Source organism: Mercurialis annua, linkage group LG1-X (assembly GCF_937616625.2).
Source record: "Mercurialis annua linkage group LG1-X, ddMerAnnu1.2, whole genome shotgun sequence".
NCBI classification, from domain to species: Eukaryota; Viridiplantae; Streptophyta; class Magnoliopsida; order Malpighiales; family Euphorbiaceae; genus Mercurialis; species Mercurialis annua.
This window is the reverse complement of record NC_065570.1, coordinates 61,953,037-61,976,962: the sequence shown is the minus strand read 5'-3', so window position 1 is coordinate 61,976,962 and position 23,926 is coordinate 61,953,037. Positions and strand designations below refer to the sequence as shown.

The 23,926-nt window shown below is 29.6% G+C and overlaps 3 protein-coding genes across 5 annotated transcripts; all 3 read right to left on the bottom strand.

Moving 5' to 3' along the window:
• Positions 1–249: 249 nt before the first annotated feature.
• LOC130014467 (bifunctional nitrilase/nitrile hydratase NIT4B-like) lies at positions 250–3,056 on the bottom strand. The gene is made up of 5 exons (XM_050366412.2): positions 2,940–3,056; positions 1,366–1,545; positions 1,009–1,302; positions 640–906; positions 250–557 (listed from the first exon to the last, which is right to left on the bottom strand). Exons 1-5 carry the CDS (start codon positions 3,013–3,015, stop codon positions 421–423), a joined length of 954 nt encoding a protein of 317 aa, XP_050222369.1. The 5' UTR covers positions 3,016–3,056; the 3' UTR covers positions 250–420.
• Positions 3,057–18,916: 15,860 nt separating this feature from the next.
• Positions 18,917–21,481, bottom strand: LOC126671980 (bifunctional nitrilase/nitrile hydratase NIT4B-like). 2 transcript variants are annotated; one of them, XM_050365871.2, is made up of 5 exons: positions 21,224–21,481; positions 20,725–20,967; positions 20,352–20,645; positions 19,794–20,060; positions 18,917–19,238 (listed from the first exon to the last, which is right to left on the bottom strand). In XM_050365871.2, the coding sequence occupies exons 1-5, from the start codon at positions 21,423–21,425 to the stop codon at positions 19,096–19,098; spliced, it is 1,149 nt and encodes a 382-aa protein (XP_050221828.1). In that variant the 5' UTR covers positions 21,426–21,481; the 3' UTR covers positions 18,917–19,095. The 2 variants fall into 2 exon arrangements, with proteins under 2 accessions (XP_050221828.1, XP_050221906.1); XM_050365949.2 differs by having other exon boundaries at positions 20,725–20,904; positions 21,224–21,468.
• A 538-nt stretch (positions 21,482–22,019) lies between these two features.
• On the bottom strand, positions 22,020–23,910 carry LOC130014466 (bifunctional nitrilase/nitrile hydratase NIT4B-like). Of its 2 annotated transcripts, none has more exons than XM_056104296.1 (5): positions 23,565–23,910; positions 23,281–23,427; positions 22,857–23,150; positions 22,459–22,740; positions 22,020–22,353 (listed from the first exon to the last, which is right to left on the bottom strand). In XM_056104296.1, exons 1-5 carry the CDS (start codon positions 23,635–23,637, stop codon positions 22,199–22,201), a joined length of 951 nt encoding a protein of 316 aa, XP_055960271.1. In that variant the 5' UTR covers positions 23,638–23,910; the 3' UTR covers positions 22,020–22,198. The 2 variants fall into 2 exon arrangements, with proteins under 2 accessions (XP_055960271.1, XP_050222141.1); XM_050366184.2 differs by having other exon boundaries at positions 23,248–23,427; positions 23,565–23,907.
• Between the last annotated feature and the right edge of the window lie 16 nt (positions 23,911–23,926).

Here is a 23,926-nt window from a genome sequence, read left to right as displayed (position 1 = left end):
CGCATGCAGTTGTTCCGTCTAATTTAAAAAATGAATAGTAATACTAATAAATTCCCGCTAACCCTTGCTAATAGATAACATGTCATTAGAGTAGTTCATTTGTAATAAAAAAAAAACAACTTCAGGAGCAATCGATATCTAAATTCTAAAAATGCTTTAAATTTTTAAAAAAATTACAAAATAACAAGATTTATTTATATAATTCAATCGATTTGATTAATTTGAAAATTTCATACTGAAAATTTCATATTGAAAACTGCAACACACATTTCATAATAATAAAAACATTCAGTGGCATTTTATATCTCACTTACATTTTACAAATAAAAAAAGCTTGCTGAAACTGGATATGCTCCCTTTCAAAGCAGCAGAGCAATTATCATGAAAATTGCTTGCTGGCAAGGAGGCTACTTGTACATATCAGTTTTTTGCTCCTGAAGTGGTGAAGGTAACAGTTTTCGCTGGTTGGTCCTTCACAGTCAAGCTGAGAATCGATGGTGTTGTATAATGCCCTGCCACATCGAACTCGATCTTCGCCGTTGCTATTTCTCCAATATCTACACAGTAACATTAGATTCTGTAAGCACCACAGCTGGTTTAGTTTCTGAAACATATTAAGATGCAGAAAACATAATCTACCTATGTCTGCTGTGAGCACCCCCTCTCCATCATGTTTGGGTCCTGCTAAAACCGTTCCATAGGGTGATATAATGCAACTTCCCCCCCTGCACACAACTGCATCCGGCTTGCCTTCTTCCGCGCCTGACGAACTCGGTGGCAAATCTTTCTCCTGCAAAAACTGATTTGCAGACAGCACGAAACATCCGCCCTCCATAGCAACGTGCCTCAGTGTTGCATGAAATGTTGGCCTGCAATCAGTTGTAGGCGCAAAATATATTTCTACACCTGCAAACTCAAGCATACAAGTCAAATTCTTCAAAATTAAAACTAGCTTGCAGTGTGTATAGAATGAACAAATTAAGCATTCCAATCATTGCTAATTGACACCTTTAGCATACAATGCTGTCCTCAGAAGTGGCATTCTGCTTTCCAAACCAATGGCGCCACCGATTTTTCCAAAAGGACTCTGAAGAACTGGAAACGTTGATCCATCACCACGTCCCCAGTATACACGCTCCACTGCGGAAGGCACCAGTTTTCTGTGCTTTCCCACGAAACGCCCTTGAGAATCGAACAAGAGCAGAGTCGAATACAGAGTGTATCCCTCCTTCTCCACCACACCCATGCCTAAATCTACCTTGTACTTTCCTGCCATCGCTGCAAGTCGATCAACTTCAGGACCTGCATTTTACTTCATTAGTTCATGGTCACCCGTTGATGTGATTTACTTATAAAAATATTTACCAGGCACTTGAATGGCTGTTGCATGATACTGGCAGAACTCCCGTCTGCCCTTTTGTGATATTCCTCCCATGGTTGAGCCAAAACATGATAAATGAGGATACCCGCCCACAAATGCTTCTGGAAACAATACCACTTGCGCTCCAGATCCAGCTGCTTCTCCCAATAATTTTTCCGCTTTGTCTGAAAGCACACATATATTTAATGGACAACGGATCGATTGTAAACAAATTAAAACATCATGGATATTTTATAGAGCACAATATATTTTAACATGTGGATTGAAGTTCAAATTGTCAAGTAATAACATTTCATTTTGTTATTTTAATATATTATTTTAAATTAATGGAAACTATAAAATTTGAAGAGTTTTAAGTATATCTTTTACTAACTAATTCAATTATGAGAATTTTAACCTAGACATGGTTCCTGAATTTTTTACATAAATTTCTCTTTCTTCCTCTAATAGTGTTTACAATTTAAATTTTTAAATTTAAAATATTAATTATTTAAATATTGAAATTTCGGACATGTTTTGTTTGTTTGCATGATTTTTCTTCTTCCCTCACTTAACTTATTTGGAGCTTGTACTATCCAAATTTTAATTAACACGATCATCCTTACAATAAGTTTTACTCGTATGACTTTCTAAAAATGGCATTTTTTTCTTAATTATTTTTGTCATTTTATTTTTCGGAAAATTGAGAGGTGATTTCTCTTTGACCAGAAAATGACTTTTCTAGAAAAATCTAAAAAAAGTTATACCTTTCTAATTAAATTGATTAAAATACAATTATATCCTTACATTTAATTAGTCAAAATTTGTCATTGAGGATAATATTGTATTAAAATTTTAATTAATTAAAAATAAAATGTAATTTTACGAAACGTTACTATATAAGTCGAGCAAAAAATATCTATTTTCTCTACACTAACCAATTAATTTTAACAGTCCGTCCTATGTGATAGAAAAGAATCACATGATCCAGAGATATAAAAAAAATTAAAATGGACACATAACCAATCCATATCGATTATTTTTAATAACAAAAAAAATTCTTCTCATTTTCAATTGTAGCAAACCAAGTTAATAAGTTCGATTCGGTTTCTATGTTTATTTGGTTAGGTATGATTTTGATTTGTAAAAATATGGAATGAACCGAAAATCTGGATGTGTATCATAATGAAATAGATTACGACTCCTGTGCATGAATTGAGTGCTAAAAAAATAGAAAATAAAAACAATGACTCAACAAGAATTCACAGATTTCTTATGGTAAACGCAAAGGTCAGTAGTAAAAATGGATTTCTTAAAGTTTAACTACATTTTCTTGCATGCATACATCTTTTTAAAACAGAGCCCAGTAGGTTGAAATTAAGATTCGAAGTTACAGATTTTGGCAAAACTTAGTCTGTATATTCATATTAAAAAGAGAAAACCAAAAGCATTCAAAAGTTTCGAAATTATACTGTGTACATTTCTTAGTATAGCGTCTAAAAAAATAGTACTACTAATAATCAAAGACCAGCATTAAAGAAAAGGAAGATGTTAGTGAAATAAGAGTAAGGAAACATACGAAGAGTGGCGGGAGTGTCATGGAAGACAGTGGAAGCCTGAACAACACTAACTCGAACAATGGAGTCTGCTCCCATTTTCACTATTTTTGGTTTCAACTAATGCAACCTAAAAGCTGCCAAAGTCTTCAATTTATATGAGATTTCAGATTTACAACGTGTGGCTCCTCTTTTTTCAGAATATTTCTTTTACAAATATTATTTTATCACAAAAACTCAAACATATAACCAATAATTATGTATTACTATTATAACAAATATTTTGTAAATTTATCTGTCACTGATGATAACATTCAGTCACGTCAAGATTTTCTCCTATATTTTTAAATTATTTAGTTTATTTTTAATAAGTCAAATGTTAGCTAGGCTTGATTCTATTTTTTAAATTTTTTAACATTTGATTTACTTTAATTTTATCTAAATATAATTTATTTTTTTATAACATATAAAATAAAAAAGTGCATTAAATTGTATAATTTAATCTACAATCATGTAGACTAAAAAATTATCTTTTATGTATGCAAATACAATAATATTGATAAATAATACATTGAACTAATATTATACTCCCTATGTTTTCAAGGATGACACTATTTAAAATTTATCTATCTTAAACTATAGATACTTAATTATTTCTCAAGTATTTAAATACTAATTATAATAAAAATGCTTTAAAAAATTAAAATATCACTTGAAAATATAAAATTGCTATTTAATCAAATAAAGATAATTATGGTATTTGTTTATAAATTAAAGTATTTTATCTAAATAAAAGAGATGTTAACAAGTTTGAAATATTCATCTGCATTAGAAGTGTGCACGGTTCGGTTTGGTTCGGATTGCAAAATGTCAAAACCAAACCGTCCCTATAAAATAAAATTCAAACTTCATAGTCTGATTTACAGTTTTTTCGGTTTGGTGCACCTAAAATTCAGCTCGATTTTGTTTACTCTAGTCAGTTTTTTTGGTTATAAAAAATAAAATAAAAAGACAAAAGAAATACTAATTTCCAATAAATTATCATTAAAATTATGTTTATAATTAATATTTTTAATAAATATAATAATTATTAGTAGTGATGGTCAACTTTAATTTTTAATAAAAGTGCTAATGATAAATAAATTTAGTATTTTAATTTATATAATATATAAATATATATAAAAAATAAATCAAGATGAAAGTTCTGTTTTTTGGTTAGGTTCGATGTCCGAGTTTCAAAACCAAACCGAAATTAAAACTGAAAATTGCATTTTTTAAAAATCCAAAACAAAACTCTCCATATTAACCATTTTTCATTCGGTTTAGTTCGACTTGATTTTTATTCACCCATAATCTGCATGGTGACAAGTTGGTGGTTTCCACAAATGAAAGATATATGATATGAAATCATTGCAAGGAAACAAGACAACTACTACGTACCTACTATACCGCCCACAATTAAATACTCTCGTTATCATTATATATATTCTATCCGATTTTTTCTAATTGTTCATTTAGCTAAATATTTTTTTTTAATAATTAAAAAAAAAAGTTTGTGGAAAGAATCGAACCATGACCTAACAATTTACTGTCTAACGCTTATAGCATTTGAGCTACAGCTCATTGATAACTAAATATATTTATTTATATTTTTTTAAAAATTTGAAAATAATTTGAGTTATTATATTTTAATTTTTTAATAAATAATTCTATAATTCAATTTATAAAATATTAATAGCTAAGGATTATATTTAATATTTATTTCAATAACTTGACAAAAAGGACTACTTTTTTAATATGTAAAATTTCAATTAAATGTAAAAAGAACACAAAAAAAAAACAGTATTCAATACTAATGCATCACTTGCATAATAATTGAAGTTTATTTGATAAGAAAGTCTTCCAGTGGCATCTTATGGCTCCACTTACATTTAATATTAGAAAAACGTGCCGAAATTCATGAAAATTGTGTGCTGACTGTTCAAAAAAAAAATTATGTGCTGGTGTTAGATATTTTAGACAGAAAACAAAAATAAAAACATAGTTTATGTGGTGGACAAAAAAACTCATTTCTAGTCTAAAGTAACTTAAAATTCATATTATTGGACCATAAATTAAAAACAAAATAAATCAGCCTATATATGAAAAAGTAAAATATAAGCCCAAACTTTGTAGATTAGCTTAGTTTAGCTGTGGCTTTGGCCTCTCTCCTTGATCCAAAAAAAAAAAGGGCTTTTGACATAAACACTTGATTTAGGCCAAGTGTTTGTATATGTATTCTGTCAATTAAAAACTTGCACAAATACGCTTTTTTCAGTAAATGAAACAAAATTCTTCTTCAAATTCAATAAAACTAAGCTAATAATTAGATTCCTCCAAGAAGGAAATTGAAAATAATCAAATTTACAAAAATCAATTAACAAATTTATTAATGTGTTAATTTTTTAATTTGTTGCTACGATTTTCTCCAACACCCACCGTTGCTTTGAATAATCATTTAATTTTTTAAATTTATGGATTATATAACCGGATTTTTAATATTCAGTTTTATGTATCAGTTAACCATACAATTTTTTTTTATTAAATTTACAGTTGTAATCACTTATTCTATATTTGTGGGGTTTTTGAATATTTTATTTAAAAATCAATTGTTAAAATTACAAAAGAAATTGTAATTTTATAATTGGTTTAATTACAAAAGAATATCAAAAAAATCCCTTCATTTAATGCGTTACTTTTTTTACAAAAATCTTTTCATGCGGTGCCTTCTATTTACATATCTTTACTTCTTTTACGTGCTGACGTCATCATGACGTCAGCGTGTCAGTATTCTGACGCACGCGTCAGACCTTCTGATGCGTGCGTCTGCTTTAATGAAAGACCCGCGTGTGAGGCGCGGGTCATTAAAAACAGTGTCAGGTGCATTGGCATCAAAACAAGTGCAGCTGGTCCATTTTTATTCATTTATTTATTAATTATTTGTTATCATATGTACTGCCATCAATTATCTAATTTCATTATGTAGTATAATTTATTTATTAATTATTTAAGTTGTATAAAAAAAATTAGTTGTTATATTTAAATTATAAAAATATTAATAGATAGAATTTATTAATTAATGTGTAAATAATAGTGTATTTGACTATTTTATATTTTCTATGCAAAATTTAATTAATTAATGTGTAAATAATAGTGTATTCGACTATTTTATATTTGCTATGCAAGACTTAGACTTTTTTTAATCATACTTTTTTCGTTCCACAAACATAGGCCAAATTGCATTTTTATAAAAATTAAAAAATGAAAGTTAAATTAGTTAGTGTCAATTAATTTTTTAAATACCTTTAAATTAATTAATTAGACAGTTTAAATAGTCACAATTTTATGTTTTGAAAACACCAATTGCTTATTGAGATTATAAATATATTTTGAGAAATTAAATTTATTATTAATATTTATATTGGATTAAATAATTATTAATAATGATTAAAAAAATATAATTTGAATGGTTGAATTGATGAATGGTAAAGTTCAGATCTCTACTAAACTAATAAAATGAAAATTTGACCAATATTTTGGGACGTTCAAAATAGCAATTCGACTTATTTTTGTGGCACAGAGGGAGTATAAAAAATGATTTTTCAATATATTAAATGTTATATTTAGTGCATTGAGTACATTTATCCTTCTCAATTTTTAAATTATAATTAAATAACCAAAAACTATAATGAAAGGTATGAAAGGAAGAATATATTAATATTTAATGGGTTAATTCCTAAAAAAATCACGAACTTTACACGAAATTTCATTTTAATCATGAACTTTAAAAGTTGTCATTTAAAGACATGAACTTTCATTTTGTTTCAAATCTATCGCCAAAGTAAAATCCGGTGTATTTTATCGAACCAAAAATTCCTAATCCTATATACTCTAACTAAAAGATAATAAGATTCAATGTCAATTTATAATTTGGATCTTTCATTAATGGTTTATTGAAGAATTTAGTCAACAAGAATACACTGAAATGATAGATTTGAAACAAAATAAAAGTTCGTGCCTTTAAATGGCAACTTTTAAAGGTCATGATTAAAATAAAATTTCGTGTAAAGTTCGTGATTTTTTTAGGAATTAACCCATATTTAATTGTTTTAATATGCGTGAAAACTGAAATATAACAAATAAAATAAGAGGGGGAGAGTATTTTATTTATACATCTACGATCATATCCGATAAATATGTAATGCTGTCACGACCCAATTTATTGAGCCGAGACTGGCGCTAGGGAATGGGAGTGGTAGCTCCGAAACCCGTAGCAAGCCTAAAACCACTAATAATTTTTCGCATTTAAAACATAATATTATATATAACACATTTTTAGGAAACTCTTTTAAATAATACTATTCTAAATATTGAAATATCATATTAAAGTTTACATTAAGAATTAACCATTTAAAATCAAATCATAGGTTTTCTATTGACGTCTACTGACTACTGCAGCTCTAGGAATTCATACTTGTGCAAGTCCAACGACTTCTGGCACAATGAAGATGGTTTGTTTGATCCGACTTCTAATACCTGCAAACATCAGAGTGAGGGGTCAGTATTTGGGAAAATATTGAGTGAGTATGCAACTTATTATCGGTATTATCAAAATACACATCGCATACTCAAACATATATATATATATATATATATATATATATATATATCTCGATATAATATGAAAATAACATAATATTCATAAATAGTAGATCCGACTGAAACCCTAATCTTAAACTCTGAACTTATCTTATTCCGAATATTCAAATCAAACTGATCCAAATGGTCCGATCCGGGAGTGTTCACACTCAACCACGTCAGCCGCGACCAATCTCTTAATCTCAAAGTGTGAGTTCAACTCACTGGTGGGTCTCAGGTTACACCGTAATCGAGTTCTCACTCGTATCGCATTCATATCGTATGCGCATTTCATAATCTCATAGACAATCTAGACACGCTAGACTGACTCAAATACTGGTGATCACACAGCCTATTGACACCCAATAGGTAGTTGGTTTCTTCGGATCGCATACTATATACTCATATTCAAACAATGAATATAATGGCATTCATATAGTCTAACTCATCAAACATAATATCTCATACGAACAATTCATGTAAACGCGATGTATTAATGATAATATTCATAATATATGAAAATAACTTTTGTAATAATAATACGTGAAAGTAAATTGCCACTCACTGTGACCGTTATCCCTTATATCCAAATGTAAGCTCCATGAGACTGGTCTGTCAATCCTCGTCGAGCTTCTTGGTTCGTCATACTCGTAGCTCGATAGTCCGTCACATCTATCATAGGATTCTATCGTTAAAATATATACTTAGAGAATCCTATTCTTAAAAACTGCACTAGATACCTAACACGACAAAAGCACGAAACATAACCGTCGTGCTCTAAACGTATCCTTCTCTATAGATCTCTATTCATATCTTGATTACTCACCATGCTAATGTTCATTGCTATAATGTCTTATTAATATTCATTTTAAGACATTTGTTAGAGTTCTACACCCGTATCATGCCATCGGAAGCCAATTTTCGCTCCCGGAAGTTCCCCGGAGGTCACGATCGAAGTAGGGCACGTCGTGCTAGCTTGGCACGTCGTGCCCCTCATTTTTCATGAAGGGCACGTCGTGCCCTTCCTTGTGCACGTCGTGCACCCCTAGTGGTGCACGTCGTGCCCACGACGTTTTTGACGTCTCTGGACCATTTCCGATGCTCCCAAACCCTCAAAATTCATCCTAACTCATACCCAAATCATCTTAGCACAAAATCCATCAAGAATCGTCACAAAAACGATGAGAAACGACATGATTTAAGTGTTTCGATGCAAACGTAACAGTTTTACTTAAAACAGCCCACTAAACCTCGATTTCAGTAACCAAAACAACAATATTATCTTAATTTGAAGCTTGGGTATGATAGAGGATTGAATTCCGAACAAATCGATATAAAGAACTTGCAATTCCGTCGAGGAACGAAGAAACGGCATCGAACCGAAGTTGATCGTCGATTTTTCCTTCACTGATGCTATCTCCTTTTGCTCCTTTTCCTTTTTCTGGAATCATTTGATTCCTTTATGTTATATATATATATATATATAGGTTGGCTAATGGTCCATTTTGATCCTTTATTTCTTGAACTCAACCCATTTCTTGAACTCAACCCATTTCTCTTTTAAACTTTCTAATTTAACGAAATGGTTAAATTACTCTTTTAACTCAATTACTAACGTATTATTTCTGTTCAAATAAATAATACTAACACAAGATTATTACTTTTCATCAATAATCTTCTAATTGCTATTCTCGATATTTAATTGGCTAATTTGCACTTTGGTCTTTGAACTTTTTAAAAGTTACAATTTAGCCCAAAACGCACCCGCGCCCAAATTATAAAAGGTCTCCGATTGACCCGAGATTTTTACCACATATAATATGAAACATTTTGCGGACCTTGGCGAAGTAATTTCCCTTTTTGGGACTTAACTAGTTAAAATACCACTTTAGTCCATGAACTCTAATTTGGGACTTTTCTTGACATTTTTCCTTTTAATTCAAATTCCAACTTTAGAATTGGAATATGATATTAAATTCCGCATAATTACTTTTCCAAAACCGACCTACTAAAGGCTTATTCACTTTAATTTCTTGAAAATTATTTCCAATATCGCCATCCTGGCGAATTAGGACTGGACACATTGTCCAATTAAATACCTAAATATTTTGGGGTATTACAAATACATCTCTGATACACATATGATACATCTCAGATGTATGTATGATACATCTCTAATACATATTTGATACATTGTCAATATATATTTTATACATATTCGACCGTTCAAAGCTTTTTCTTTATTTACATCTCTGATATATATCTGATACATTTCTGATACATATACAATACATTTTCGATACATATATATGAGACATTTCCGAGACGTGTGGGAATTTCTTATATATATTATTCATATTTAATACATCTCTGATATATTATTTATACATGATAGATACATTGTTTTTACTAAATTTATACACGATGTATACACTTTTCAAATATAATTAATAGATGTATCGCTTACACATAATTTATGCATGATAAATACATTAAGTGTCATTAACACATAATTTATACATGATATATATTTTTTACCACATCATTTATATATGATATATATACTTTTTTATTTTTTGTTTGTCAAAAATGGGTAATCGACTCTTTAGAGTCTCAATTGTTAGTTTGTTAATTATCGAGGCGTGGTTCAAACTCACAACCTCTTGATGCACTTAAAGGTGTCTTAGTCATCCAAGTTAGGCCCACATTGGCCACTTTTTTAATAATATATATATTTTATACAAAATTTATATATAATAAATATATTATTTATACATCAGACTCGCGTTCGGTATGTATAAACAATGTATCTTATAACTCATAAATTATATTTTTTAGAATTTTATCATTTTATCATTTGTATATTTTTTAAAATTTAATTAAAAATTAATATATTTATATTTATAAAATTAAAATTTATATTAGAATTAATTTTAGTATTTTTAAAAATTATATAACATAAATAACTCATAAATTATACTCCCTCCGTCCCAATAGAATTGTCCACTTTGCCTTTATCACACAGTTTAAGAAAAGTAATAATTACTTATGGCTTTTGTAAAATTTTCATTACTTTTCTTGTCATACCCCTATTTAATATAGGTTCTACTTGCAATTTACTTTCAAAAAACTCATTAGTGGATTTTAAATAGGGGTAATATAGGATTTTAAGTGTAAAAGTTAGTTACTTTTTGAAAGTGTACAAGAGTTTTGGGACAAAAAATTTTCTCAAAGTGGACAACTCTATTGGGACGGAGGGAGTATTTTTTTAGAATTGTATCATTTGTGTATTTTTATATTTTTTAAAATTTAATAAAAATTAATATATTTATTTTTAAAATTAAATTTAAAATAAAAATTAATTAAGTATTTTTTAAAATTATATGTAACATAAATAAATTATTTATAGAATTTAAAAAACTAGATTATTTATATTTAAAAAGATATATAATAAAAATAATAATAAAAAAGCACATCTATTTTTCACTATTTATTAGTTTTTAAATAAAAAATAATAATAAAAGAGCACATGCATCAGTTCAAGAACTGATGCATGTGCAGGCAGGGCTGACCCATGCGTCAGCCCTGCACTGACACGCGTCAGGCCTGACGCGCGTCAGTCTTTTATTGAAAAAGAAGTCAATATTTTTTTGAACAAAGGGTCAACGCGTCTCCTAAACTTGTGTCACGGGGTCATCTAACCTAATTTATACTTTTTTGAGCAACTAACCCCAAAACTCTTCATTTTCGGGTCAAATAACCCATAATTGTATTTTTAAAACGCGTAAAATACAAATCGGAGGTGAGTGATGCAAAAAAGTAATTAAATACTTCCCTAATTGTTGCCATATAATTATCCTAAATCTATTTTTTAAAATAAAAATATAAATTATTGGGTTATTTGACCCAAAAATGAAGAGTTTTGGGTTAGTTGCTCAAAAAAGTATAAATTGGGATAGATGATCCCGTGTCACAAGTTCAGGGGGTGCGCTGACCCTTTATTCATATTTTTTTCACGTGTTAGATGTAAATTTTTGAGAAAAAATGGTACGAATGTGAAGATTGAAGGAAAAAAAGTACGGCTGTAAATAATTTCCTTTTTTTGTATAGTTATGTAGATTACTCTTTATAATTTTATTTTGAACATGACTTCAAAGTGAGGTATGGCCTGTGGGTTTTAATTTTGAGAATTGAATTGCAAAATGAGACTCTAGTTTTTCTTTATAAGTAGGCGATTAAGATATTCTCGTTGAATCTGAGATAACCCTTGTTTTGAATTTTAATAAATTTTCAAGTTCAAAAACATATGAATTATTATGATTGCAAATTACTTGGTCCATTGCATGTTATTTGGTGGCAAAATGATGCTGGAAGATTCCTCCCATTTGGATATGATAGCACTAGAGGAAGGCAAACAAATAATTTTTTAATTGCCATCTTGTATTACAATATCTTAAACATAAATTTTTAATTGATACTAATTAATTGTTAGTTGCTCATTAATTGCTCTTTAGATAATTTTTGGTAGTTTGTTAATTAGTTTTTCTTTGGTTGATTATTGATAGTTTAATAGTAAATCATCGGTGGCTCATTAGTTGCTATTTAGTTGCTCTTCGTGTTTGGTGTATTTTACCTTCATTATGATTTCTTTTAGTTGATCATTAATTTTTATGGCGTTTGAACACAAATCACACTTGTTTAACAATAATATTTTTATTTACCAATATCTTTAAATTATAAAAAGTGTTTTCATATGAAAAAAGTATTCTAAAATATCTAAATAACAAATAAAGAAAGAAATAATTAAACAAATAAGAAATTATATGATGGAACAAATTTAAAATAGTAAATTAAAAAAAATGAAAATGATATGTTTGACTATAGTAGACAAGTGTCTAAATTAAAAAGATAAAATAAAAATAAGTGTTTAATTATTGAAGATAATTGTATAAAATTAGATACTTAGCTCCCTTCTTTCTTTTTTATTTATCCATTTAGCCAATATTGCACATACCAAAATAGTGATCCTTTTGTTTTAATTTATAAAGAGAAATACTAATATAACTTTATTAATTAATAAATGTTTTTTAAATAAAAACATGGAGTCAATTTACTAGAGATAAGTAAATTTAGAAAATAATAGCTAAAATCACATTAAAATTCTAAATGGACAACTAATTAGAGATAAATATATTTTGCTAATGGACAACTAAAATAGAACGGAAGGAGTAATAAATATTCAACTAAACATAATTAAAATTAAAATATGTGTACAATAATAAAATATAATTACTAGTATTAATTATATAACAATTTATTTAATTTAAAGTTACTAAAAATAAATTCACTTCAATAAGAATCAAATAAATAAAATTGAATAAAAATCAAAATTTCTCTTTATATATAGACAAAACTATTAATTTGACAAATTTATATACATAGTATAAAAAAGAAGCCATTTCACTGTACAATGAACAGTAAAATGGCTTCTCCCATAAATAGCCTTCCCATTTGATGATGTGGCAACATTTTTGGTTTTCTTCTTTTGTATATCTTGCTCTTTGGATGAATTAAATTGTCCGAATTTCACTTTATATGATTTTGTTTTGTTTTGGTTGTCCTTTCATGAAAACAATAGGCAAACTTAAACATAGGGGTCATTTTAGGTCAATAGCAGGGGTCAATAGCAGGGGTTTTTGACATATTTATTCCCCCTATCAAGGGGGAATTTCTATTTTGTGCCTCAGGCCACAAAAATTCCATTTTTGTGCCTGAGGCATATCCAGCCCGCAATGGCTAATTACGGGCTGGGTACCAGCCCACAATTAGCCATTGCGGGCCAGTATTAACCAGCTGATTAGGCCTTAATCAGCTGGTTAATACCAGCCCGCAATTGCTAATTGCGGGCTGGTCTCTCCCCATGATTGGGGAGAGAGTAGATACACTCTCTCTCTAATCATTGGGGAGAGATAATTAATTTTTTTTTATAAATTTATTTTTTTAGAAAAATAATTAAATTATTGACCCAAAAATTTAAATTTTGCATGATTAATTTCTAAAATTCTAACAAATAATAGTAATAGGAAAGAAATGACAATTAATAAAAAGGATGATTTAAAAATTACCATAAATAAAAGAAAACCATTGAATAAGGTAAATAATAATACACCAAATTCTTTCACCATAATTTATGCATTATTTTAGAAGCCTAATAAATAATAATAGAAAAAATGGCAATTAATAAAAAAGATGATTTTCAAATTACTATAAATAAAAAAAATTGAAAAAGATAAGAAATAATACAATAAATTATCCTACCATAATTTACGCATCATATATATAAATTAAATATTTCTATAATTAAGTTGGAAATAAATATCACATTTGACATAAATTTGAAAAACTACTATTTTTAAGTCAATTGGCAATTAAAAATTATTTATCAATATTTCATTACCAAATGTTAAATAAAATAAATAAATGACATATCCTATTAAATTTTAATTAAGTTATTTAAATTAAAGTATAATTATATTTCTAAAATTACATATAAGATTTTAACCTTAATAATTCAAAAATTTATGAATTATTGCAGGATTAATGTTAGAAGCCTAACAAGTAGTAATAATAATAGGAAAGAAATGGCAATTAATAAAAGAGATGATTTTAAAATTGCCATAAATAAAAGAAAAAATTGAAAAAGGTAAGAAATAATACAATTAATCGTTCCACCATAATTTAAGCATCATATATATGTCCACATTTGTATTCCTCATAAAATTAGGAGAATAGTCAAATTAGGGAATAAAAAGTTAAAATTAAAGTGGGCCAAAAATAGTAAATAAATATTATCATATAAATTTTAAATAAAGTAAGTTAAAAATAGAATAAGATTGAATAAAAAATTCAATTTTATTAAATATTAAAAAAGTCACCACTTTAATTCAATTAGCAAATTAAATTCAAAATATAATTATATTTTTAAAATCGTTTTATGCAATCTTATATATAAATTAAATATTGCTATAATTAATTTGGAAATAAATGTCATATTTGATTTAAATAATGATAAGTCAATTACCAATTAAAATTAATTATTAAAATGCTACACTCATAATTTATTTTTATTATAAAATACTTATTAAAAAGAATTATAATATAAATTTTAAAAAAATTATTAATTATCTCTCCCCAATGATTGGAGAGAGAGTGTATTTACTCTCTCCCCAATCATGGGGAGAGACCAGCCCGCAATTGGCCATTGCGGGCTGGTATTAACCAGCTGATTAGGGCCCGCAATGGCTAATTGCGGGCTGGTACCCAGCCCGTAATTAGCCATTGCGGGCTGGGTGTGCCTCAGGCACAAAAATGGAATTTTTGTGGCCTGAGGCACAAAATAGGAATTCCCCCTTGATAGGGGGAACAAATATGTCAAAAACCCCAATAGCAGGGTTGTAATGTTGCCTTGGTGGCTTATTAATAACCACAATCTGTAGCAGTTAATTGACGGTGGTATCCCTACTGGACTTTTCTATATAAGAAGAAACCATAATGAAATGCTCCCAACATTCTCTTCTGCGTTTCAGCTTCTTTTTGGCTATGAATTTTACATATAAAGTGTTGTCAGTATCCATGGAAAACTACCGATCCAATACCAAAACAGTGTCCACGTCCATGATTATGGATCATAATCTTGGAAGCCATCTGATCCTCTACATCACCATCAAACCCACCTAATAAAATAATACACCGTTGAAAAGAGAGCAAATAATTACAAAAGAGTAACTGGGCAAAAAAAGGTTCAATGAATCCCCAACTCGCCACTTATTCAAGAAGTAAGAAGTTTTTTTATTTTTGCTTATTGAGATGTGTTCTGCTCTAACAAAAAAAAATCACGAGAAGTTCAATCACATGCTATGCATGTTTCATCATAAACTTTGATCATCCAACAAATGAATAAAGCATAGAGAACTTGCTGTTTTTGTTCTGTTGGTTTAGGTTTATATGCAACAGGAACAAAAACTACAAATTTATTACAAATTATAATAAGCCCTCAGATGACCTGAAACAGTTAGACAGTGGCCATCTTCACACACAAACATGATCCATTTTTGTTGGAATTCAGCTGCAAACATTCACCTTTGGTTGAAGAAGAATCGAGATATGTGTTTTTACATTTGGGTTGAGGCAAATCTAAAGCGGGCTCATTTTTCTTAGAATCGACGACTTAGATATGATGCCCCTTTATCCCAACGGCTGTGATTGAAATACTTTGAACATATTAGGCCGTGTATCTAAACTAAAAGCTGGGCACTGTGAAATTTGGACACGAGTTTTAAAACGATTCAAGGCCAAAAATATGAGTCTAAAGGTTACGTTTGCTAATTGCTTTTTTTTTTCTAGAATTGTTTAAACATTGCTACAGTAATGCTTTATGGCAATTTAAATATTATAACCGAAAAAAATAAGTTATCTGTTATTTATAAAACCAATCTAGATCTTTTGATTAATAGTATCATCATATTTACGCAAGTCATGTTTAAAGAAACAAATTCTTTATTTTTTTTAAAAAATAAAAATTCTTTTGTCATTCTGGATTATAAATTGCAAATACTAAGTGAATAGGTAGAATAATGGTTTTAGTTTATTCAGGGAAGAAAATTGACTGAAAATGCTTTATTTGGCTACAATAATTAGTAGTATTTAGTAAATTCATTTTACTGCCTAAATTTTAACTTTCAGTATAAAGAAATAAAGAGTCATGTGAAAGTTTTTACATCATAAATGGTCATACGATAATAACTTTAGCAAAAAAATGTCCATTTCTTTTAATAAATTATAGAAATTTTATTAAAATACACTTAAATGATTCAAATATAAATAAAAATATGAAAAAATTACATGAACAAACTATAATTTTATTTCTTGAATAAAAATAACATAACTTATTAATATATGTTAAATTTTTATTTATTTTTAGACATTTTAAAATTGAAAATAACTTTTCTAAAATAATTTAAGCAATTAAAATGCATTTTATTTATGTCTTTAAATTCTTTATTTATTTTTACTAATAAAATTGAGCATGTTTTGCTAAAACAATCGTACCACAAGACTTTTTATAATACAAAAAATTCCACAAGATTTTTTATCTCAAAAGTTGAACGTGTAATTGTCATGTAATGTTTTAAAAATTTTCTATTTATTTTAAACATATAAAATTAAGTATTGTTATTTTAAACATATACCGATTATGGTTAAATTTATATTTTTAAACAAAATAAATAATCATTTATTGATATATTTGATAGTAATGTGAACAACTATTATCATATATTTATTAAATTGTATGTCGTCTTATTCAATGGTTGTATTTAATTTTATATATGATTTTTCCGAAGCAACGCGAGGGTTACGTACTAGTATAATAGATTTTCGTATCTCTACGCGATCAAATTTATGTTTTTTTCTTAATAAAGAAAAGGTAATTTTATTAAAGTACGACATTATTCCTAGAGCCATCCTTTTACTACAATGAATTTGCTTATGTCTTCATGATAACTTATGCTTGATATTCTAGTATAATAATAAAATAGAAATCAATTTGGTAAAAGAATAAGAGAAACAGTAATATAGGGCCTTATATTCTTATACATGAAAAAGCGTAACTTTGAAAACTAACTTTAATAAATTACGCACGCTTGCCTACTTAAACTTAGTGGGAGTAATTTTGCTAAGACTAATAAAAAAAAGGGTATAGCACGTCATTACCTAAAAAAAAAACATATAATGACATCAGTTTTGCCATTTTTCTATCAGTTGGTAAGGAAGCAAATTGCTACAGGCTCAATCTACGATATAGCGTTAATTTTCATGAAAATTGTGTGCTGGTGTTAGATGTTTTTTGACATAAAATAAAATGAGAAACATAATTTATGTGGTGGACAAAAAAGTTTATTTAAATATTCTAAATTATTCATATTATCTAAATTAATTTAGAGCTTATACCAATAAATAAGCAAAAAAATTCAGTCCATATATCAAAAGCAAAAAACTCTTATATATCTACTTTTTGTTAAATATTTATAAAAATATGCTTTAATTTTTTTTATTGCAAAAAATGCTCTTGATCATTTGTATATTATTGCTAAAATATGGATAGATTGTTAGAATATAGAAAAAAAAAGTATTATTTTGTTAAAAAAAAAAGCGTAAAGGATATAATTTATTCAAAGCAAAATATATAATGATTAATGACAACGTTCTGTCATTTTTCTTATCAGGTGGTAAGGAGGCAATTGCTACAGGCTTAGTCTATAGTCCAACATTAAATTGGTCCAAAGCTAGAAGACAAAACCAATAAGTCAAAAAAATTACCTCTTAAAAACTGTATTTGTAGGTTTTAAAAGAATTATTATTAATGAATCCACATAAATAAAACAATAAATAAAATGCTCAAAATTCACTTTCTTTCTTTTTATTTATTTATACAACACACATGCTATTCTTTTCTTTCCTCGTTATCACATAGATAACAAATTAGAGCTAAAATTATTATTTTTAATATTCAATTGTTGAATATAAAATTATTAAATATGTATAAATTTAAAAAGCTAAAATAATTTATAATGGGAATCGTTAAATAATAAATTAAAAATAAATTTTATTTAAATTTAAATTTTAAATATAATATTATTAATTCTATAATTACAATTATAAATAAGTCAATTTTAAGAATATGAATCACTTTAATTATAAACATTTAAGGTTAATCCCAATAAAACATCAAATGTTTGCGATTTGTCAATTAAACCAAATCTTTAAAAATCGGCTAGTTTAGCCCATTTTGGGATATTTAAAACTTTTTTTAGATCCTGAACCAAACCAAAAAATTTATCATTCATGAACGGGCTAAACTAGCCGATTTTGATTGATTTCGCTAGAAAAGGTTTCAAATATCCCATGTCATTTAAATCAGATAGTCTAACTCATTCATGAATGACAAATTTTTTGATTTAATTCACGAATTGGTAGAAAATGTTTCAAATATTTCAAAATGAGGTGAACTAGCTGATTTTGAAAGGTTTGCTTATAAACTGACAAAATTTGCTAACGTTTGATATTCTATTGGAATTAAAATTTAGTAATTTATAAATAATTATTTTATTAAATGTTTATAATAATAAATTTAAAATATTTTAATATTTATCTACTTTTAAAAATATGCAGAAGTTATAGTATATTAAATTTAATAAATTAAAACATATATTATATAATATCTATAATTAAATAATTAAATCTACTTATACTAACTAATTATATATTAGAGACTATATTCATTTTCTTTATTTATGAGAATGTGTTTGTAAATATTGAAATGAGTAAAATATTTTTACTTCATTGACTCATGAAGTAACAAGTCATTTTTGTCTTATTCAGCGGTTACAATATTTCACTCTCTTGAGCTGGACCGGTCTAGCTGGACTGTAGTCCGACCCATTGCTACATATCAGTTTTTGCTTCTGCAGCTGTGAAAGTAACAGTTTTAGTTGGATGGTCCTTTACGGTCAAGCTCAGAATCGTAGGTGTTGAATAATGCCCTGCCACATCGAACTCGAACTTCGCCTTTGCTATTTCTCCAACATCTGCACATACCAGTCATTTTACTTTTTCAGAACTGTAAAATGTATTTAAATTAATTGAAATTTACGAAAACAATAACATATACATTAGATTCAGTAAGGAAGCTTTTCAGTTGGCTATTATTATTAGTATAGATAATACTATTTATTCGTATTTACTATGAAATCCTAACATAAATTATATTTATGATTCATTTTCATAGGTCTTTTTTTGGTTTCAGCATATTGATTTATATCTACTATTCTTATTATTCATTTACATAGATGAATCCTGCCAATTTTCACATCTTGAATTTACATATACAACATACAATACTGTCAAAATGAATTTTTCTTATTATTTCAATATTTCAATTTAAAAAGTTTAAGTTAAGTATTAGAAACTTGAAAAACAAGGGTTGGATTACGCTATATATATGAAAGAGTAAACAATAATGATATATTTGTCACAGCTGAATCTATATGGATACTAACAAGTTCTTTGACAGCTTATTTAGTTTTTGAAACGTTAAACTGCAGAAAATAGTGTAAATGGTACACATAATCTACATGCAATACCTATTTCTGCTGTGAGCAGTGCCTCTCCATCATGATTAGGTCCTGCTAAAACCCTTCCAAAGGGTGATATAATGGTACTTCCTCCGCTGCTCACAACTGAATCTGGCTTTACTTCTTCTGCGCCCGACAAAAGCGGTGGCAAATCTTTCCCCTGCAAAAACTGATTAGCAGACAGCACGAAACATCCGCCCTCCATAGCAATGTGCTTCAGCGTTGCATGAAATGTTGGCCTGCAATCTGCTGTAGGCGCACAATACATTTCTATACCTGCAAACTTAAGTATATATGTCAAATTCTTTAAAGTTATAGCTAGCTTGCAGTGTGATAGTAGATTTGTGTATATAATGAACAAATTAAGCATTCCAATTATTGCCAAGTTTATATGATTGATTATGCTCGTCATTGGCCAAACATATGAAAATTTATACATAGGATAAAACCTGCTGAAACTCGGAAAACTTTACATTTATCAATAAATATCATTTTGCCGTTTTTCATTTGAGAGTTACTATTTCCATCCAGGAATGCTAACATATAAATGAAAACGGAAGGTCACACCTTTAGCATACAATGCTGCCCTTAGAAGTGGCATTCTGTTTTCCAAACCAATGGCGCCACCGATTTTTCCAAAAGGACTCTGAAGAACTGGAAACGTTGATCCATCACCACGTCCCCAAAATATACGCTCCACTGCTGTAGGAACCAGTTTTCTGTGCTTTCCCACGAGACGCCCTTGAGAATCGAACAACAGCAGAGTCGAATACAGAGTGTATCCCTCTTTCTCTACCACACCCATGCCTACATTTACCTTGTACTTTGCTGCCATTGCTGCAATTCGATCCACTTCAGGACCTGCATTTTACTTAATTAATTCGTCATCACCCTCTGATGTGATTAATTTTTAGAATTATTTGGTGAAACCTTACTCTACCAGGTATCTGAATGGCTGCTGCACGATACTGGCAGAACTCTTGTCTGCCCTCTTCTGACATTCCGCCGATGGCTGAGCCAAAACCTGATAAATGAGGATACCCACCCACAAATGCTTCTGGAAACAATACTAATTGCGATCCAGATCTAGCTGCTTCTCCCAATAATTTCTCCGCTTTGTCTGAAATCATACATACATGTACATATAATATAATGGACAGCTGATCGATTGTAACGCCTAAATCTGTTTTGGATCGCCAAAATGTATGCACGCATATACTAAGAATGTTGTCAAGACTAATTAAAAAGACAAAATATTAACATACAGCAAGATTCTATATACAGTAGATCACTGATAGCTTTATTATGCATTACAGTGAACTCAAATATGCAGCATGCATTTCTGTGCAAGACAAACTATAAACAGCAGACTGAATTAAGCGAGAACAGAAATAAAGAGCATCAAAGTCAACTTTAATTACAATCAAATAATGAAGTACCAAGAGTGGCGGGAGTGTCATGGAAGACAGTGGACGCCTGGGCGACGCTGACGAGGACGGTAGTAGGTGCGGAGGAGTGTGCTTCCATCTCTACCTGTAACTGATAATAGGAATGTGTTTTTCTTCTTTTTGAACCCAAACTGGTTTTACTTTTATATTTGTTGTTCAGCCAGTGACATGAACGTGTTTTGTTTGTTTGCATGTTATTTTAGTATTTCTGTTTGTCGTCTTTGTCACTAATGCATATAAATTATTAGTATTTCATATGAAATTTTTTCAGAATTCAAGTTTAAATAAAATCCATATCAATCTTTAAAATAGTTAAGATTCTTTTAATGATGCTAAAAATACCATGTCCATGAAAAATTCATGAACCTATCCAATCATCAGTAAAAATGATTTATTTCTCCGCAAGCTGGACAATTACAATCTCCGTATTGAGAAGGGTATCGGACAAAGATCTCTGCAGCTCTTTATTTGGGAAGAAGTGTAGATTTTCCGTTAATATTTTGTGGGCATTTATAATCTTTGTGTTGAGAAAGCAAAGTTTTGTACTGAAGTGATTGTTTATCTTACTTAGAAGATTTCATGTTGCTCGGAATTTTCCTTGTGTGTATATCTTTTTTTTTTGGACAGAGATAGAATGTAATTATGTTAGTAGTTGAACTTTCAGATTTTCCACCACTAGCCCTACTGAGACTCGAAACTGAGACCTCAGGAATGCACCGGAGAGCCTTAGCCACTGGGGCTAGGCTTCACTGGCTTGTGTATATATTTGGCTAGTACAAATGAATAATGCATAAAACCCACCACCATTTCTCATTTTTGTTCAGCTTCAGCCATAGGAAATTAGGAATAAGTTGCAGACATAACAGAAACGAATTCCGAGATGATTTGTCATTCAATATAGACACAAATTAATATGAAATACTATAATTACTTGTGCAAATTGCTGACTAGTTATGAAGAGGTAAACTATATCTGAGACTGAGGAGAGCCTTCCCCTGATGTGGAAGTGAAGGTAACAGCTTTGGCAGGATAGTCCCTTACAGTCAAGCTCAGAACTTCGCTCCTTGAGTAATGCCCAACCACATCAAAGCTGAACTTGGCGCGTCCTATTTCTCCCAGATCTACACAATTTAATATCATCGAAATCAAGTAGCATCAGTAAACTCATACTGAGTAGTGTTCTGACAATCTACATATGATATAAGTTGCTGACTAGAGTGACATACCAAGATCTGCTGAGATTAGAGCCTCCCCCTCATAATTAGGTCCTGCCAGTATAGTTCCCAGCGGTGATATAATAGCACTGCCTCCAGCGCAGACCACGGAATCTGGTGTCAGGTCTTCTTCCGTACTAGCAAATACATATTCTGGAGGAGGCGGGTAATCTTTCCTTTTGCAAAACTGATTCGCAGATAGCACGAAACACCCTCCCTCAAGAGCAATGTGCCTTATCGTTGCTTGCCATGTTTCCTTGGAATCAGCTGTTGGTGCACAATAAATTTCAACACCTGCAAACAAAACAAAAAACAAAAAGGAATGACGCACAAGGTAAAAACTATTAAGTGATCGGCAAACAAGACCGAAGGATAGTAGATTGTTAATACTAATTACGTTAAAATCTGACCTTTGGCATACATTGCTGTTCTAAGAAGGGGCATTCTGTTTTCCCAACAGATGACAGCACCAATTTTTCCAATTGGGGTTTGAATGACTGGAAGTGTTGATCCATCCCCAAATCCCCAAACTATACGTTCAGCTCCTGTGGGCGTGAGTTTCCGGTGCTTCCCCAGGTACTGACCTTCAGGACTGATAAAAAGCACACTACAGTAGAGAGTATATCCATCCTTCTCTATCACACCCATTACTAGATACACCTTATGCTTTTTGGCCATTGCTTCCAATCTATCCACTTCAGGACCTGCATTTACTTGAAGCCTTAGAGTGCTTACAATTATTCAATCTGCGTACAAGCTACTTTGAATCATTGACGAAACTGTGAAGCAAGATGAAAAAACCTGGTATAGAAATGGCTGCTGCATGATACTTGCAGAACTCTTCTCTTCCTTTCTCTGTGACATTTGCAATGGCTGCACCAAAATATGATCCCCGAGGATAACCACCAATGAATGCTTCAGGAAACACAACCAACTGGGATCCATTTGCAGCTGCTTCTGCCAATAATTTCTCAGCCTTATCTGTATATATGCAAAGTAATTAGGAATTGGAAAAGTAACAAGTACCACAACTTTACTGTTAAGTACTTGCTTTCTTTCCCTACATAATGATCATCAAGTGGAAGAAGAAAAAACAAGCATATGCTCGAAAGACTTACCAAGAGTGGCGGGAGTGTCATAGAAGACGGTGGAGGCCTGAACAATGGTGGCTCGAACAGTAGGTCTCGCCATTTCCGCGCTGGTGGTAATGATTTTAGTCTATTGTTATAACTTATAGGCATGGTGGGCGGTTGGTGAGACTTTTGAGAGGGGGCATGTATTACTAACTAATCAATAAAATATTAAATCTCAACTAAATACTCTGGACTGAATTGATAAGAGACAAAGAGCTAAATTTTATGCAACTTCAAAAGAAGTAGGTGAATGAAAAAACAATTTCATTTTTTTATCAAGGAACTTCAAGAAGATTGAACAAGTTATCAAGTCAACCATGACTTAAATAATTTAGTTACTGAATTCT